The 19,341-nt window shown below is 42.0% G+C and overlaps 1 protein-coding gene across 7 annotated transcripts in view; it reads right to left on the minus strand.

The window, feature by feature from the left end:
- Positions 1-5,431, minus strand: part of WDSUB1 (WD repeat, sterile alpha motif and U-box domain containing 1) — a 50,872-nt gene extending 45,441 nt beyond the window's left edge. The window contains exons 1-2 of one of the 7 annotated variants that reach the window (XM_023217389.2): positions 5,253-5,431; positions 1,432-1,853 (exon numbers count right to left, since the gene is read on the minus strand). In XM_023217389.2, coding sequence (XP_023073157.1) covers positions 1,432-1,829 — 398 coding nt within the window. In that variant the 5' untranslated portion in view covers positions 1,830-1,853; positions 5,253-5,431. Of the gene's footprint in view, positions 1-353; positions 372-1,431; positions 1,854-4,913; positions 4,933-5,021 lie in introns of those variants that run through there. The other 6 variants (XM_023217394.3, XM_023217391.2, XM_023217392.2 and 3 more) reach the window with 6 other exon arrangements.
- Between the last annotated feature and the right edge of the window lie 13,910 nt (positions 5,432-19,341).

The following is a 19,341-nucleotide window of genomic DNA, read 5'->3' on the forward strand; positions in this document are numbered from 1 at the left end:
TTTTTTTTTTTTTTTTTTTTTTTTTTTTTGTATTTTTCAGTAGAGACGGGGTTTCACCGTGTTAGCCAGGATGGTCTCGATCTCCTGACCTCGTGATCCGCCCGTCTCGGTCTCCCAAAGTGCTGGGATTACAGGCTTGAGCCACCGCGCCCCCCGAGTTTTTTTGTTTTTTTTTTTTTAAGAAATGATAAATAACACATCACCACCACACCAAACATGAGGTTCTTTCTTCTGGGCTTGTTCATTCACCCAGCAAAAATTGCAGTCAGAGAAATAACTGCATCTCTTAGCTGAGCTTTACATACTATTACTTTATCATTTAAAACACTTGGGCCGGGCGCAGTGGCTCATACCTGTAATCCCAGCACTTTGGGAAGCCGAAGCAGGTGGATCACATGAGGTCAGCAGTTCAAGACCAGCCTGGCCAACATGGTGAAACCCGGTTTCTATTAAAAATACAAAACATTAGCTGGGCGTGATGGCGGCAGTCTGTTATCCCAGCAACTGGGGAGGCTGAGGCAGGAGAATCACTTGAACCCGGGAGACGGAGGTTTCAGTGAGCCTAGATCGCACTATTGCACTCCATCCTGGGCAACAAGAGCAAAATGCTGTCTCAAAAACTAAAGAAAACACTTAAACTACAAGTGACAAAAATAAAGCCTAACACAAGTACACATATGTAACAAACCTGCACGTTGTGCACATGTACCCTAGAACTTAAAGTATAATAAAAAAAAAAAAAGAAAAAAAAAGCCTAAATTTACTGAACCTTCAAAATGTTGCATTGTTTAACTCTTACAATTAAAAAAAAACCATAAGAATCTCACAAGGTTAACTCTTAATTTTAAGATTGGAAATATAAAACTCTCAGAGCTAAGCAAATCTACTATAAGAATCATACTAAACATCTCTCTGGGTATTTGACCTTTAGAAGGCCAGTTACAAATTTTTTTTTTTTTTTTTTTTTTTTGAGATGGAGTCTCGCTCTGTCTCCCAGGCTGGAGTGCAGTGGCGCAACCTTGGCTCATTGCAAGCGCGGCCTCTCAGGTTCACGCCATTCTCCTGCCTCAGCCTCCCAAGTAGCTGGGACTACAGGCACCCGCCACCACACCTGGCTAATTTTTTGTATTTTTAGTAGAGACGGGGTTTCACTGTGTTAGCCAGGATGGTCTCGATCTCCTGACCTCGTGATCCACCCTCACTCGCCTCTCAAAAGTGCTGGGATCACAGGCTTGAGCCACCGCTCCCGGTCCAGTTAAAATGTTTTTTCTTGTGCTACCTGAAAACTATTGGCTTCCTAGGGTCATCGAAATATTTTGCTTTTTTCTACATCACTTAGACTGTGCAGAATATCAAAATATTTTGCTTTCAGCTTTTTTTAAGTACACCTAGTCAACAGGATTAAAACAGGAAGGATTTAAATATCCATACCTATATAACTTGTATGACTGTACATTCCACAAAACCACAGTTCCATCAGCTGCCCCTGATGTCAAACACCTGGAGTCTGGGGAAAACTGGCAAACCCTCACGGGGCTGCCACTAGGCTGTTCCATCACTGCCAACATCTGTCCATTTTCAGTATTCCATAGGACAGTGGTACCATCTGTTGAACACGATGCCAAAATATGTCCTGAAGGGGAGAAACAGCAGCAGTGGACAGCATAGGTGTGAAACTTCAACGGAGAGTGTGGCAGTTCAGTAAAGTCATGTAACGAGTACAAGCGAATTGTTTTGTCCAAGGAGCAAGTAGCCAAGAGGGAAAAGGAGAAGGCACAGCAGTTGACATCGTCACCATGATCAGCTAATGTGTGAATCAGTTTCACCATGTTCCTTATTTGAAGTAAAACAGCCTGAAATTTTTAAGCAGATAAAGGTTATTTATTCTAGGAATCAGATAAATGCAATTTGAATCTATATAAAAGGGCCAAAATGTTTTAATCTGCTCAATGAATGCTTCTACATCAACATTTTAAAGCAGTGGTCCCAACCTTTTTGGCAGGAGGGACCAGTTTCATGGAAGACAATCTTTCCCTGGACTGGGGTGTGGGGGATGGTTTCAGGATGAAACAGTTCCACCTCAGATCATCAGGCTTTAGATTCATAAGAAGCACACACCCTTGATCCCTAGCAGGCACAGTTCACAATAGGGCTTGTGGATACCTGTAGCCCCAACTACAAAAATTAGCAGGGTGTGGTGGCGCGTGCCTGTAGTCCCAGCTACTTGGGAGGCTGAGGCAGAAGAATCCCTTGAAGGGAGGCGGAGGTTGCCGTGAGCCGAGATCACCCCACTGTACTCCAGCCTGGGTGACAGAGCTAAACTCCATCTTAAAAAAGAAAGAAAGAAAGAAAGAAAATCTACCACCACAGCTGATCTGCCAAGAAGTGGAGCTCACTCATGCCCTCACCTCCTGCTGTGCAGCCTGGCTCCTAACAGGCCATGATGGGTACCAGTCCTCAGTCCTGGGGGTTGGGGAGCTCTGTTTTGTTTTTGTGAGACAGGGTCTCCCTCTGTCACCCAAGCTGGAGTGAAGTGGCATGTTCTCAGCTCACTGCAACTCCTGCCTCCCGGGTTCAAGTGATTCTCTCACCTCAGCCTCCCGAGTAGCTGGATTACAGGCATGCCCCACCACGCCCTGCTAATTTTTTGTATTTTTAGTAGAGATGGGGTTTCCCCATGTTGGCCAGGCTGGTCTTGAACTCCTAGCCTCAAGTGATCTACCCGTCTTGGCCTCCCAAAGTGCTGGGATCATGGGCGTGAGCCACCGTGCCCAGCCAAGGGAGCTCTGTTTTAAAGGACAAGCTGTTACCTGGGATAAGAACAATTTGGAGGAAAAAAAAATCTATTAAGACTATAACCTCGGATTTTCACAACCACCTTTGTTATACCAATAAATTTCCACAATTCCTCAAAAACAACCTTGTCAAATAACTTCAAACTGATTTGATGTTGAGCTTTCAAAACCTAAGGTGTTTATTTCACCTTTGAAGCCTTTCTCATAAGGAGTTCTCAAAAACATCCCATTCCAGATCTGCTCATCTCAACTCAAAAAGTATTTTCTATTCTAATAACTATCTTAGCTGCTCCCTCCACAGGATGGAGCCAAGGCTATCTGCTCCGCCTTTAAAATGAAACTGTACGATTTGCTCTTAAAAAAACCAACAAAAATCTCATTGAAAATTTACTAATAAGGGGCCATGTTGAAAGCTATCCTACCATGGTTTGTCATCCTGTCTGATAAACAGTAATTATACAAAAGACTTGAGGTGAGGAACCACCTCTGAATGAATCAAGGAAACCAAGAAAAGAAAACCTAAGAAAGTCAAAAAATGAACTTAGCCAGACCACATTCAAGAACAAATTTACAAATTTAGAATAAAATCAAACTCCTCACTATGGCAAACAAAATCCTATATAATCCTATATAATCAAAATCCTATATAATTCCCGCCTGCCCACTTCTCAGATCTCAACTCTGGTCAGTCTCCCTCTCTTCTTTCCAGCCTCCTTGGTCAAACAGTCTTTCGTCTCCATAAAGCGGTTTTCTCGAGCTTAAATGCTCTTCCCTCTGCTCTTCGGATTCTATTTGTCATTTAGATCTCAATTTCAGTGTCTCTCCTCAGAGAGGGTTTCCCTATTTAAAGCAGCCACTTTCTAGGCTAGCACATCACCCTATATTCTCAGCAATTACCACCAGCATCGGATATTTGTTAAATTGTCTCCCCCGACTAGGATGTAAATTCCAAAGGACTAGGGACTTTGCCATCTTGCTCATTTCTGTATCCACACCATGTAAAACTGTCAGGCACCTAATGTACTTACATAAATATATGTTGAATATTTATTTTGCTCAAGCCCAATTGAGTTCCAGCCTTTAAATAATCTATATGTAATATGAAATTAGAAAATCTACCAAGACTATATATATATATATATATACACACACACACACACACACACACATAACTGACGGTGGAAAATTGGTGTAGAGGCAGAATCAGCTCTGAAAGGGGCAGGTATAACCTTGACTTGTAAAATTGATAATCCTGTGTCCTAGTCTTATTTACGGAAATACCTCTACCAAAAAAAATAAATAAAAGTCTGGGTGCGATGGTGCACACCTGTAGTCCCAGCACTTTGGGAGGCCGAGAAGGGTGGAACACTTGAGCCCAGGAGTTTGAGACCAGTCTGGGCAACAAGGCAAGACCCCATCTCTCCGAAAATAAAAATAATTAGCTGGGTGTGGTGGCGAACACCTCCAGTCCCAGCTACTTCAGAGGCTGAAGCGGGAGCATCGCTTGAGCCCCGGAGGTGATGACTGCTGTGAGCTGTGATTGCACCACTGCACTCTAGCCTGGGCAACAGAGCAGGACCCCATCAATCAATCAAACAAATATTAAGACATAAGGACCATGCCTTTCCCCATCATAATCTTTTCCTTTTTAGGATAAATTCAGTCTCTTTTTTTCGAACATAAACTCCAATAAAGCCTAAAAACCAAACACGAAAATTTCTGGTAGACTATCCCTGTACTGTTGCATTGAAAACAATTAAGACCAGGTGGTGCTTTCTGGAGAGCTCGCAAATCCCAGCTGTGCAAGTGCGCACAGGTGATTGACCAAACAAACTTCCGCTCCCAGCCCTCTGTGGCACTCAGCTCCCTTTGCAGTTCCAGTGGATTTAGTGGAAGCACCGAGCCACCTTCAGCTGAACAGTTTGTTTTGAAAAAGCTCTCAGGCCTACCCAGGACCTGCCTGGGGATGTGGGCGTCCCCTCGGGCCTCTGCTGTCACGCGAACAGTAAACTACCGGGCACGCCAGGTCAGCTGGCCAGCGTAAACATATGGATCCCATCTCATCCAAAGCAAACCTGAAAGGTGCCCAGCGCTCCCAAAATAAAGTCCGCGACTTACACCCCCCACGCACGAAAGACCAGGAATGTGCCCCAATCTGACAGCGGCCGGGCCTCTGCGGACGGAGCGACCCAGGCAGGAGGGCAGCTTGGGAGGCAGGGAGCTCACCCGCAGGGGGCTTCTTTCCACCCGGTGCCAGCACGCCCGCCCTAGCCCCGGGCCAAGGGTGCAAGAACCACGCGTCGCTGCGCTCAAAGTCCCGGCCCGGCCCTGCTGCGCAGTTAGAACCGGGAAATGGAGGGTTCAGATGCCCCGCGCGAGCAGGCCCCGCCGGCTAAGCCCAGTCGCGCTCCCCCACCTGCCGCCGCTGAACCGGCCTATGGACGCGGCCCCTCTCACCTGCAGGGCCCGGGGCGCGCGGGATTGGCTATCTGGTGCCCACGGGTCACGTGCCGCGCAGGTGAGGCGGGGGGGGGCGGGGCGGGGCCCTCTGAGACCCAGAGCCTGGGGACCAGGCCCCGCCCCGCGAACGCCCGCGGAGACCTAGGGGGGAGGGAACAGGCCCCGCCCCCGGGGCCGGCCCTTGAGGCGGCGCATGCGCGCCCTTCCGTCCGTACTGCGAGTTCCTCCCCGGCTTCTGGCTCTAGGGCCAAGGCTAGTTCAGGCTTGTAAAGGGGCTTCCATCGTAGTTCTGTTTTGCTAAAGCTGTGATGGCAAGGGCTAGTGATCGCCTGAAACGTCGTTTTAAAGGGGCGTTGCATCGACTGTTCGGCCATCCCTGCTGAAAGTTTTTACCTCTTTCTCCTATTCTCCCCCCTGCCCTGTGTTCTCCGAGGCCGGTCTCCCGGATTGGCCTTCTCGGTTTCGGCCACTCTGGGCGGTCCGTGACTTGGCTTCTTATGCCCTCGCCTCCGCACTCGGGTTCCCCCCAGAGGTGTCTCCCGGGCAGGCTGCCTGCCCCGGGCCCCAGCCCTGCCGCTGAGTGGGTATCCTGAGCTCACTGGAACCCCGGACGCCTTTTCTTCAGCCTTTCCCAGTGCGCCGCAGTGGCTAACGGCAGACGGATTTCCATGTGTCACTTACTACAAAGTGGCCCTGCCAGTCCTTTTTAAGATAAAAATTATCCAGAAAAAAAAGTTCCTGGGCAAGTTGCCACTTGTTAACTAAATGCACGACATAGTGTGGGACTATGTTCAGATGAAAATCAAAGATACAGAGAGCTTTTATTTTTAATCCGTGAGGAAACATTAAAAATGTATCAACCTGTGGAAACCAATGTTACATTTGAAGAGTAATGACCTAAAATGCTCACGTATAAAGATGAAATTGAGACCGTGGGAAGCTATTTGTAATGAAAAAGACTAAGGGGAAAGGGGAGATCAAAATTTATGATTTTGTGAAGCTCTTGGTAATTTTTTAAAATTCGCGGAGTGCATCATGATTGAGACTTTGAACACCAAATTGCATTCCAAAGTATTGCCAAAATAGTATTTTTCTAAAAACAAGTTTTTGATTGTATAAATAATAGAGCTCTCTGTAGAAAACACAGAATATATAAACGGGAAAACAGTGAATAATTACACCACTCAGAGATAATGCACTCAGAGATAACATTTTCTCTCAGTCTTTCAGAAAAAACAGTAATTTTACAAAAAGTCCTGGAAACTGCCTTTTTAAACAAACTTGTGTCATGAGCTTTCCCCATGTCTAAAATTTCATTAGCTTTTTCTTTTCTACTTAATGGTCTACATGGAAACATACCATAAATTACTTAACATTTTCCCTGTTGCTGAATGATTTCAACATTTTTGCTCTTAGTATAAATAATGCTGGATTAAATATCTTTGTACCTAAATCTTTTTTTCTTTTAGCCTCAATATATTACCACGTTGTGTACATAAATGTTTTTCCATATTTATGAATATGTACCTAGGATAAAAATTGAAATGGAGGCCAGGCGCGGTGGCTTACGCCTGTAATCCCAGTACTTTGGGAGGCCAAGGTGGGTGGATCACCTGAGGTCAGGAGTTCAAGACCAGCCTGACCAACATGGTGAAACCCCGTCTCTACTAAAAATACAAAAAATTAGCCGGGCATGGTGGCACGCGCCTGTAATCCCAGCTACTCAGGAGGCTGAGGCAGGAGAATCTCCTGAACCCGGGAGGCTGAGGTTGCAGTGAGCAGAGATCGCGCCATTCCACTTCCAGCCTGGGGGATAGAGTGAGACTTCATCTCACAAAAGAAGAAAAAAAGGAAATGGAATCACTGGGCATAAAGGTGGAGACAGTTTTAATAAGTAATACCACACTGCTCTTCAGAGAGGTTGTACAGTTTACATGCTCAGCAATATGTAGTTGTGTTTGTCTCTCCACTTTCTTGTCAAACTTAAGGGATACCTTTTTTATCTACACTAATTTGTGTGTGAGTTTTTTTGTTTGCGAGATGGACTCTCGCTCTGTTGCCTAGGCTGGAATGCAGTGGCACGATCTTGGCTCATTGCAACCTCCACCTCCCGGGTTTGAGCAATTCTCGTGCCTCAGACTCCCAAGTAGCTGGGATTACAGGCACCCACTACCACGCCCGGCTAACTTTTTGTATTTTTAGTAGAAACAGGGTTTCACCATGTTGGCCAGGCTGGTCTCGAACTCCTGACCTCAAGTAATCTGCCCGCCTCAGCCTCTGTCTACACTGATTTGATAAGCCAAATTGGTTATAATATTCTTTAAGTAAAACATGTAAAAGAAGCCTGTGACTACACCTGCCAGTAGTTTAGCACCATGACCTCAAGTCCAGTATAGTCAGCTTTGCTTGTCCTACAGCGACAGGCAGTTTCAAAGATAGAAGCCTCATTGAGGCTGGTCTCCAGACAACAGGTTTGCAGTTTGGGAGATGTTAACTAAAATATCTTGCCAATATACTATAGAAACAGAATTTATAAAGATAAATTTCTAAGAATTTATAGATTTGTAAAGTGAACTGGTACAGGAGAGAGTGTTAAAAGTAGTTAGACCTTTCATTTGGAATATTAACGATTTGAATGTTTTATGCATTCCTCACCTTAATTGTGTAGCTGTAAAAATCTTATTTCAGGCTGGGTGCAGTTACACCTGTAATCACAGCACTTTGGGAGGCCAAGTGGGCAGATCATTTGAGGTCAGGAGTTCAAGACCAGCCTGGCCAACGTGGTGAAACTCCGTTTCTACTAAAAATACAAAAATTAGCCAGGCATGGTGGTGCACACCTATAATACCCACTACTCAGGAAGCAGAGGCAGGAAAATTGCTTGAACCCGAGAGGCAGAGGTTGCAGTGAGCCGAGATTGAGCCACTGCACTCCGACCTTGGCAACAGAGTGAGACTGTGTCTCCAAAAATAAAAAAGAAAAAGGAAAAAGAAAATCTTATTAAAGGATAAAAATCCCATTTTGTCATTAATTTCTTGTTCTGCTCCCTAAAATAATGCTACTTGAAGAATATAGAAAACAATTTTAAATGATATATTTAAAGGAAAACCAACTTTTTAATTAAATAGTAAGCAATACATGTCAAAATACAGTGGCAATGGGAACAGAATAGATGTGAAGCAATGAGTGAGCCACCAATTACTAAAATGTGTGGTCCTGAGTAAACAGAGCTTAAAGAAGAGATGAGAGGCGCCTGTGAAATTGGAAAAGGTGGGCGTGAGAATGTGTGCTAAATAGACCTAAGTCTAGGCCCGCTAAGGGATGAGCTTTGGAAATACCCAGTTTCACAGTAAATACTCAGGCATTTATTGAGGTTGTTTTCCTTTGCAGGCAAACCCAATGTCAGAGTTTCCAGAACAGTTGGACAAGGTAGAGTCCAAGGTATAAAAACTCCCTTGAGGGGTTTAGTTTATGAAACTATATCAGGCTGAACACATGAAATTTGCCTTTTTCTATGTGTGTATTATACTGCAGAAGACATTTTTAAAAACATCCTGGCAGTTTGCCCAGAGATTATCTCATATCTGATGGAACCATTAACTCTCCAAACTGGTATCAGCCACAGTGCCACCTGCTTGTAGAGGACTCTGGGGATGTGGAAAGCTGCAACTCTGCCTGGGAGCGTGATGTGTTATCTTTTGCATGATAAAATGTTCTACGAATTTCCTTTTCCTTTGCCATTATGTAAACTTTACACCTTCAAACTGGCCATCTTTTCATTAAACCACTCAGAGTCCCTGTGTGCCAACCAAGTAGTAAGAATGAGCAGAGTTCTTTAGAAACACCTGGAACTCCATACAGAAAAAAGAAAGATCCAGGGGCTGCCTAACAACAAAACAGGGTTGGGATGAGACGGTGTATATTGGGCACAGTGAGAACTGCCTGACAGCAGAAAATGTGCATATGGCTGTAAATAAGAATACCAGGAAGAAATGTAATGACATGTATGAAACTTGGTATTTGGTACCTACTAAAAATTTTTTTGCAATTCTCACTGTGCCCTTTTCTCCATTTATGGCACAAGAAATATTTTTTGCTTATGAAATTTTTCTTTTGTTTTGTTGGTTGTGTTTTTGTTTTGTTTTCCAACTCCTGGGCTCAGGCGATCCTCGCACTTCGGCCTCCTGAGTAGCTGAGACTATGCGCGTGCAGCACAAACCCCAGGTCATGTTTTTATTTTTATTTGTAGAGAGACAGGGTCTCACTACGTTGCTGAGGCTGCTCTCAACTCCTGGGCCCAGGCAATCCTCCCACCTTGGCCCCCTCAAAGTGCTGGGACTACAGGCATGAGCCACTCTATGCCCAGCTTTTGTTTATGAAATTTTAAATTGCAATTTAAATTTTTTCATTTTCTTATTCTGTCCCATTTTCTTAAATTCTTTATTTTCAGATACTATTATTCATGTTCTTCAAGAGAATTCAAGATGTTAATGCATTTTTGAAAAAAAAATATACTTTTGTTTCCAGATTTATGATTTTTATTACGTAAGGTAAAAATATTACAGATATGGACAAATTAAATTCATTCAGCAATAGTTCAGTTTCCAGAATTACAGATTCTGTTTCCAGTTTACTGCTTGCTGTAGTCTGGAATATAATATTTTGATGCTGCCAGTCTTTGGCATCTTGTAACATTCTGTCAATTAATTGACCAAATAATGTTAGGTCTCCATTTTAACCTGATTATCTGGAATTAATATTTCTCCATATTTTCACTAATGACTTTCAAACTAGTTGACTGATTTTTGCCTAAAGAAAATCAAGATACTCCTTTAGTTTTACTTTTTGTTTGTAACTTGAAAAGGGAAGGACAATTGTCACATTTTAAAGAATGTAATAAAGAGGCCGGGCGCGGTGGCTCACGCCTGTAATCCCAGCACTTTGGGAGGCCGAGACGGGTGGATCACGAGGTCAGGAGATCGAGACCATCCTGGCTAACACAGTGAAACCCCGTCTCTACTAAAAAATACAAAAAAACTAGCCGGGTGAGGTGGCGGGCGCCTATAGTCCCAGCTACTCGGGAGGCTGAGGCAGGAGAATGGCGTGAAACCAGGAGGCAGAGCTTGCAGTGAGCTCGCACCACTGCACTTCAGCCTGGGCGACAGAGCAAGACTCCATCTCAAAAAAAAAAAAAAAAAAAAGTAATAAAATATCATAACTGATGTAGCAAATTGTAATTTTCAAAAATAACTACAGCAATATATCCCATCCCACATGCTCTTCCAGAACTTTGCCACTCACCCTCAAGAGGTGGGGGTTATGTCCCTTCCCCTTAATTTGTGTGTCATTAGACTGCCACACAAGATAGAGAACACCGTATAACTTCCAAGCCTGGGTCGTAAGAGGCAATGTGGTTTTTGAGTCACTTTCTCTCAGCAGCCAGCCACTGTGCAGTGAGGAAACCTGGCCTACATGAAGAAACCCACATGGAGAGGAATGAAGTTCCCATCCCTCAATCCGGGCTGAGCTCCAGCCAATAACCAGTGCCTGTGAGTGACCCCTCTTGGGAGAGGAGTTGCCAACTTTCAGTGGAGCCGCCAAAGCTGATGTCATGTTAAGCAGAGATGAACCTTCCTGTCAAGCCCTGTCCAAGTTGCAGGTTACTATTTTAGACAACTAAGTTTTGACGTACCTGATTTTGCAGTTAGATAACTTCCAGAGAGACAGAAGTGTAGTAAAGGCTGAACTTTGCATTGTTTAGAATTTCCTTATCACTTCAGTGAATTATGAATAGAAATATGCCAACACAATATCTCTTTGCTTAAAATGGATTAAACTCAAACTTGTTAGTTATAGTTATCTGTCCAAAATTTGAAAACTACTATGGGAAAATAATTATGTTTGTAATTTGGTTACTTTCTTTTTATTTTATTTGTATTTTTTTTTTTTTTGAAACAGGGTCTCACTCTGTTGCCCAGGCTACAGTGCAGTGGCATGATCACAGCTCACTGCAGCCTCGACCTCCCGGACTCAAGCAATCCTCCCACCTCAGCCTCCTGAGTAGCTGGGACTACAGGTGCACGCCACCATGCCTGATTGATTTTTGTATTTTTTTAAATAGAGACAGGGTTTCACCATGCTGTCCAGGCTGGTCTCAAACTCCTGACCTCAAGTGATCTGCCTGCCTCAGCCTCCCAAAGTGCTGGGCTTAAGGGTGTGAGCCACTGCACCCAGCCCATCTAATACTTTTTAATAAATTTTCACTCCTGCTCAAAAACTTGCCTTGGTCTCTCACTCTGCCTTACATCCCTCAGATGAATTCTTTCCTCTGAGGAGGTAAGTTGCTGCACACTATGGATTTACCACTGCTGACACCATGAACATGTGTCCCTTTCTCTGGAGTGACTTTTCTATCTTTTTTGAATATTACAATCTAAATAATTTTCAAGACTGAGACCAATGGTTATCTCATCTGTGAAAGAATCTTCCTGGCTCTGTAATATAGTATCAGTTGATGTGCTTCATCTACACATACAGTTAGAAGAAGCCAACAGATAACATCTATTTTTCCATCTGGATTCCATGCCAATTGAAGACTATAGAGACAACAGAGTCAAAACATTCCCTTTAATAATGAAAAAGTCTAAGCTGGTGACATGGGCGAGGAGTATGCCACAATGGGCTTCTTAATTCCGAGCCCCAGAATCAAACAGATATGCCCACCCAGTAAGTGCCGAAAAACTGTAAGCTTCCATCCGTAGGACAGAGGTTTTGCTGCCAGGCTTATAGCACAACCCACGTCAACCAGAATACATGCTCCTGTAGGCAGGCCAAAGAGACAGGAGGGGGCACTGAGCTATACAAGCTCATTCTCTTACCTTAACGCACCTACCACAGAGAGGAGGCATGAGTAAAGTGTGGAAGGACCAAGAGTACCACACTGCTAGAGGTCCCTTCATGGGGAAAGCGAATCCAGGAGTGGAATGTTCTTCCAACCCCAGCCTTGTGCAGCTTGTTCTTCTCTTCACTGAACCACTGAGGAAGGCCAGCCAAGGTTGTAGCCATCTCCTGAGGGTACTGGGGGAAGGTCCCACACTCCTGGATTGTCTTGCTCCTGACTTTCACTAAGTTACTTCCCTAATACCAACTATTGTTCTTTTGCGGATCATTTTTAGTCGACAGAGGTCAATATTGATTTTTGCCCCTAGAAAGCTCTGACATAGGTCAGAATGGTGTATTAATTAAATCAATTCTGGGGCCATTCTATACCCCAACCTGAATAATTATTCCTTAATCTTATTCCCATTATAAACTACGTGCTGCCAAAGTGTCCAGATTTTTTCATGAGAGGCTCTGCAATGATATTAAATAACGAAATTAAAATATTCCGGCAACAAAATGACTAAAATATGACTAACTGCTCCCTGTTAGGAAATTCATAAATAAAATTAAGGACCTAAGATTAAATCTCCTTGAAAATTAAAGTCCAAAGGCATAAAAAGTCAAAGGAATTTAAGTTAAACACAATTATTTTTCCAAAGAAAAACTATTTTGTTTTTTTGACATGTATAGATTTTGTCTTATGGAGTCTTCCATGGTGATGGTTTTGAAATCAGTGTTACTAGATCTGCCAAAAGCAGTGTCAACCCAAATTGAGATACAGAGAGACCAAGAAAGAAACAAAGAAGTTGTTGGAGAATGGCAAGGGCTTGCAATCCACAATATGAATGCATTGGCCACCATAGATGTGTCAGAGGGCGTTGGGGGTTAGAGGCAAAAGAAGAAATCAGTCAGGCATGGTGGTTTATGCCTGGTAATCCCAGCTATTAGGGTGGCTGAGGCTCAAGCCCAGGAGTTTGAAGCTGCAGTGAGCTAAGACCACCGCTGTACTGCAGCCTGGGTGACACAGCAGGACCCTGTCTCTAAAAAAAGAACAAAGGAGAAATCCACTAAACTGTAATGAAACAACATCCTGGGCTACAGGGGCCTATTACAGATGGTGGCATTTGTTCATTAGTGGTACTGGCTATTACTAGAAGAGCGCCATCATTGAAGTGGCTTAGCTGGAAATTTCAGTTGGGAAAGTCCTTTGTGACAGTTCCTGTTACAGGCACATGTGTGACTGAGGGTACCTCCTTTACAACCTTCCAGCTCCATTTTGTTAGGGTTTGACATAAGTGATTCCATTTTGGTACAGACAAAGCATTTGTGGCTTAAATGAATCTTGTCCACCTTTACCTATCTAGGATAATCATACCCAAGAAAGAGTCTCCTATGAGACCAATATATAATAGGCCTGGACTTTTTTGTTTGCCTGTTTTTGTTGTTGTTACTGTTGTTTGTTTGTTTGTTTGTTTGTTTTTAGGAGATAGGGTCTGGCTGTCACCCAGGCTGGAGTGCTGCGGTGCAATCATAGCTCACTGCAGCCTCCAACTCCTGGGCTCAAGCCATCCTTCTGCCTCAGCTTCCCAAGTAGCTGGGAGTATAGGCAGGCATCACTGCGTTGGAAAAATATTTTTAGTTTTTGTAGAGACAGGACCTTGCTTTGTCACCCAGGCTGGTTTCAAACTCCTGGCCTCAAGTGATCTTCCCACCTCAGCCTCGCTAGTTGCTGGGATTACAGGCATTAGCCACTGTGTGCCTGCATCATAGTTAATATACTTCATCTTTCCTATGCCTTCCAATTTCTCAGGCATGTTCTTTAGGGAATAGGCAATACTTGTGTCCACACCTACAATAATTGTATCACCTTGAAATTCAACAGTGAGTTAGTGAGACTTTTTTTTAACAGCTTAATTGACTGTTAGGCCTCTGAGCCCAAGCTAAGCCATCATAACCCCTGTGACCTGCACATATACATCCAGATGGCCTGAAGCAATTGAAGAACCACAAAAGAAGTAAATAGGCACTTCCTGCCTTAGCTGATGACATTCCACCATTGTGATTTGTTCCTGCCCCACCCTAACTGATCAATTGACCTTGTGACATTCCTTCTCCAGGACAGTGAGTCTCAGGAGCTCCCCACCAAGCACGTTGTGACCCCCACCCCTGCCCACAAGATAACAACCTCTTTAATTCTAATTTTCCACTACCTACCCAAATCCCGTAAAACTGCCCCACTCCTATCTCCCTTTGCTGACTCCTTTTTCAGACTCAGTCCACCTGCACCCAGGTGATTAAAAGTTTTATTGCGGCCGGGCGCGGTGGTTCACACCTGTAATCCCAGCACTTTGGGAGGCCAAGGCGGGCAGATCACAAGGTCAGGAGATCAAGACCTTCCTGGCTAATAGGGTGAAACCACATCTCTACTATTTAAAAAAAAAAAAACAAAAACAAAAAATTAGCTGGGCATGGTGGCGGGTGCCTATAGTCCCAGCTACTCAGGAGGCTGAGGCAGAAGAATGGCGTGAACCCGGGAGGCAGAGCTTGCAGTGAGCTGACATCGCACCGCTGTACTCCAGCCTGGGCGACAGAGCGAGACTCTGTCTCAAAAAAAAAAAAAAGCTTTATTGCTCACACAAAGCCTGTTTGGTGGTCTCTTCACAAGGATGTGCATAATATTGACATATAATTTATATGCCATACAATTAATCCATTTAAAATATAGATTTCAATGACTTTTAGTATATTCACAGAATTGTGCAACCATCACTGCAATCTAAGTTTAGAATTTTTTTATAACTACAAAAAGTAACCCTATACCTATTAGCAGTTACTACCTGATCCACCCAACTCTACCACCAAACCTGATCAAATACTAATCTACTTTCCATTCTTACAGCTTTTCCTATTCTGGTTATTTTATGTAAATTGAATAATATGTAATCCTTTGTGAGTGGCTCTTTCATTTATCATAGGATTTTCAGGGTTTGCCTATATTATGGCATCAATGCTTCATTACTTTTTTTTTTGCCAAGTAATATTCCATTGTGTGTGTGTATATATATATATACCACATTTATTTTATTCATTCATCAGTTGATGGAATTTGAGTTTCCAGTTTTTAGCTATTATGAATAATGCTGCTATGAAATTTGTGTATAAGTTTTTGGTTGACATATGTTTTCAATTTTCTCAAGTATATACCTAGGTGTAGAATTTCTGGGTTATAAAGTAACTGCTTAACATTTTGAGGAATTGTCAAACTTTTTTCCAAAACAGTTACACTATTTCACAATCCCACAAGCAATGTATGAGAGTTCCAATCTCTCCATAACCTCACCAACACTTACTATTGTCTGTCTCTTTTATTATAGCTATCTTAATGGTTCTGAAGAGGTATCTCATGCAGTCCAATTTTTCTATTTTGTTCTTTTGTCATTTATGCATTTGGTATAGTATATAGGAAGAATTTGCCTAACCCACAGTTACAAAGATTTACTTCTGTGCATCCTTCTAAGAGTTTTTAGGCCAGACGTGGTGGCTCATGCCTATAATTGCAGGACTTTGGGAGGCTGAGGCGGTTGGATTACAAGGTCAGGAATTTGAGACCAGCCTGGCCAAGATGGTGAAACCCCATCTCTACTAAAAATACAAAAATTAGCTGGGCGCAATGGTGGGTGCCTGCAATCCCAGCTACTCAGGAGGCTGAGGCAGGAGAATGGCATGAACCCGGGAGGCGGAGGTTGCAGTAGTGAGCCAAGATCAAGCCACTGCATTCTAGCCTGGGCAACAGAGCAAGACTTTGTCTCATAAAAAAAAAAAAAAAAAAGAGTTTTATCGTTTTGGCTCTGACACGTAAGTCTGTGATCATTTGGATTTAATTTTTATGTGTGGTTTAAGGGAGAAGTCCAACTTTATTCTTTTGCACGTAGGTATCCAGTTATCTTAGCACCATTTGTTAAAAAGGCTGTTTCTCCCGTTGAATTGTCTTGGCACCATTTTCAAATCAATTGAACATAAAGATAAGGATTTATTTTTGGACTCTCAATTCTGTTTCATTGATTTATATGTCTATCCTTATGCACTGTCACACTGTGTTGATTACTGTACTTTTTAGTAAGTTTTCAAATCAGCACATGTGATCCTCCAACTTTCATGAAAGTGTTCTCTTTCAAGATTGTTGTGGCTATTCTTGGCCACTTTCATTCCCATGTGAATGTTAGAAACAGCTTGTCAATTTCCACACACACACACACACAGAAGCTATCTGAAATTTTAATAGAGATTGTGTTGAATCTGTAGATCAACTTGGGATTATTGTCATCTTAACAATGTGTTGCTGGGCGCGGTGGCTCAAGCCTGTAATCCCAGCACTTTGGGAGGCCGAGACGGGCGGATCACAAGGTCAGGAGATCGAGACCATCCTGGCGAACACAGTGAAACCCCGTCTCTACTAAAAAAACAATGTGTTGAATCTGTAGATCAACTTGAGATTATTGTCATCTTAACAATATTAAGTCTTTCAACCGTAAAAATGGTTTGTCTTTCCATTTATTTAGGTTTTCTTTCATTTCTTTCCACAGTGTTTTATAGTTTTTATGGCACAAGTTTTATACTTCATTTGTTACATTTATTTCTAAGTATTTTGTTCTTTTTGATGATATTACCAATGGAATTATTTTATTAATTTCATTTTCAGATTTTTTCATTGCTAACACAGTAAGCCCTCACTTAGCATCATGGATCCACACTTGGAAATTGCAGCTTTAAGTGAAATGATATATAATGAAACAAACTTTGCCATAGGTTTATTGATAGAAACAAGAATTAAATTCCTACAGCATATTTCTGGTCACAAAAACATCACCAAATTTCTAAACAAAGACTAAAACACTTGTAATAATATTAAACATTGAAATAGATGTGAGCTATCCATACATTTAAGACAGATTAATAAAACACAAATAAGGTAATTATTTACCTGCTGATTCCAATTCAGGGGCACAGGCGGCCAGAGCCTATCTCAGCACTTCAGGGCTTGAGGAAGGAACCAGCCTTGGACAGGACAACATTCCATCATAGGGGTGCACTCACACACACTGCCCACACTCAGACCGGGGCAATTCAGACACGCCGTTTAACCTAAATGTGCACATCTTTGGGAGGTGGGAGAAAACAGAATACCTGGAGAAAAGCCACACAGACAAAGGGAGAACGTGCTAACTCTACACGGGACAGCGGCTCCGGTGGAATCAATTTTTTTTCTCATCGTTATAATGAAACAATATAGAAGGAACTGATGTTATTCAAAGACCTGCTGTATACAGAAATACAATTGATATTTGTCTATTAGCTTATATCCTGCAACCTTGCTGAACCTGTTTTTTAGTTATAATAGTTTTTTTGTGTGTGTATTTATTAGGATTTTCTCTATATAGGAATATATCCACTGTAAAATAGGGATAGTTTTACTCCTTTTTCACAATCTGGATGCCTTTTATTTCTTTTTCTTCCCTAATTGTCCTGGCTAGATCCTCCAGTACAATGTTGACTAGAAGTACGTGACTTGTTTATTTCTTGCTTATATTAAGGGGAAAGCATTGAGTGTTTCATCATTAAGTCTGATGTTAGCTATGGATATTTTGTCAATATCCTTCTTCTGGTTGGAGAAGTTCTCTTCTATTGTATTTTGTTGAGTATTTTATCATGAAAAGGTGTAAGATTTTATTAAATGATTTTTTTCTGCGTCTATTGAGATGATCATGGTGTTTTTATTTTTATTCTATTGACATAGTATATTACATTAATTATTTGGACATTAAACCAACCTTTTATTCCTAGAATAAACCCTACTTGGTTATGGCATATAATTATTTTTATATGTTGATGGATTTAGTTCGCTAATATTTTGTTGAGAATTTTTGCACCTATAATCATAAGAGATATTGGCCTCTAGTTTTCTTCTCTTGTGATGTCATTTGATTTTTGTATTAGGATAATACTGGCCTCATAAATGAGTTGGGAAGTAATCCCTTCTCCAAATATTTTGGAATCATTCCTGAAGAATTTGTATTAGCTCTTCTCTAAATGTCTGGCAGAATTCAGTGGTGAAGCTATTTGGGTCTGGGCTTTTCTTTGTGAAAAGTTTTTAAAATTCTCATTATTTCAGTTTGTTTCCTTGTTATATTTCTAGTCACTTTATGTCCTTGATTGACTTGCAGTACGTTGTGTCTTCTAAGAATTTGTCCATTTATACCTAAGTCATCTAATTTGTTGGGATTCACTTGTTCACAGTATTCACTTATACTCCTTTTTATTCATTTTTGTAAGGTCAGTAGTAATGTACTCTCATTCCCGACTTGAGTAATTTGTGTCTTGTTTTTCTCAGTCTAGCTAAAACTTTGTCCATTTTGTTGACAAATACTGTATAATTTCACTTATATGAGGTACCTAGAGTAGTCAAATTCATAGACAGAAAGTAGAATGGTTATTTCCAGGGACTTAGAGAAAGGGAGAATGGTGAGTTATTATTGAATGAGTGTAGAGTTTCAGGTTTTCTTTACAAATAAAAATTATGTATATTAAGATATACAAAATACTGTTTTGATATATGTATATATTGTGAAATGATTACCATCATCAAGCTAATTAACATATCCATCACCTCACATTGTTACCATGTGGGAGTGTGTGTGTGTGTGTGTGTGTATTGGTGTGTGTGTGGGTATGGTGAGAACATTTAAGATCTACTCTCTTATCAAATTTCAAGTGCATAATATAGCATCATTAACTATAGTCACTATGCTGTACATTAATTTTATAAGAGCTTTCATTGTCTGCTGCAATCTCACCCTGAAGGTGAGCTACATGGAAAGCCAACTAAATAGAAAGGCTCTTGTTGAGTGAGGAATCTGAGCAAGGAAAGTTGGTTATTTGATTTGGATGTATAACATAACTGTATCTGTCTTCACATAATACTCCAGCTAGTCTGAAGGGCCCCTGCTTGAGTGTTTTAGATGGGCATTCTCAGTATTTGCCTCCACATTGTATTTTTTTTTGTTCAACTTTTATTTTAAGTTCTTGGTACATGTGCAGGATGTGCAGGTTTGTTACATAGGTAAACGTGTGCCATGGTGGTTTGCTGCACAGATCAACCCATCACCTAGGTGTTAGGTCCAGCATCCATTAGCTATTCTTCCTGATG

This window comes from Piliocolobus tephrosceles, chromosome 11, assembly GCF_002776525.5.
Source record: "Piliocolobus tephrosceles isolate RC106 chromosome 11, ASM277652v3, whole genome shotgun sequence".
In the NCBI taxonomy this organism is placed as follows: Eukaryota; Metazoa; Chordata; class Mammalia; order Primates; family Cercopithecidae; genus Piliocolobus; species Piliocolobus tephrosceles.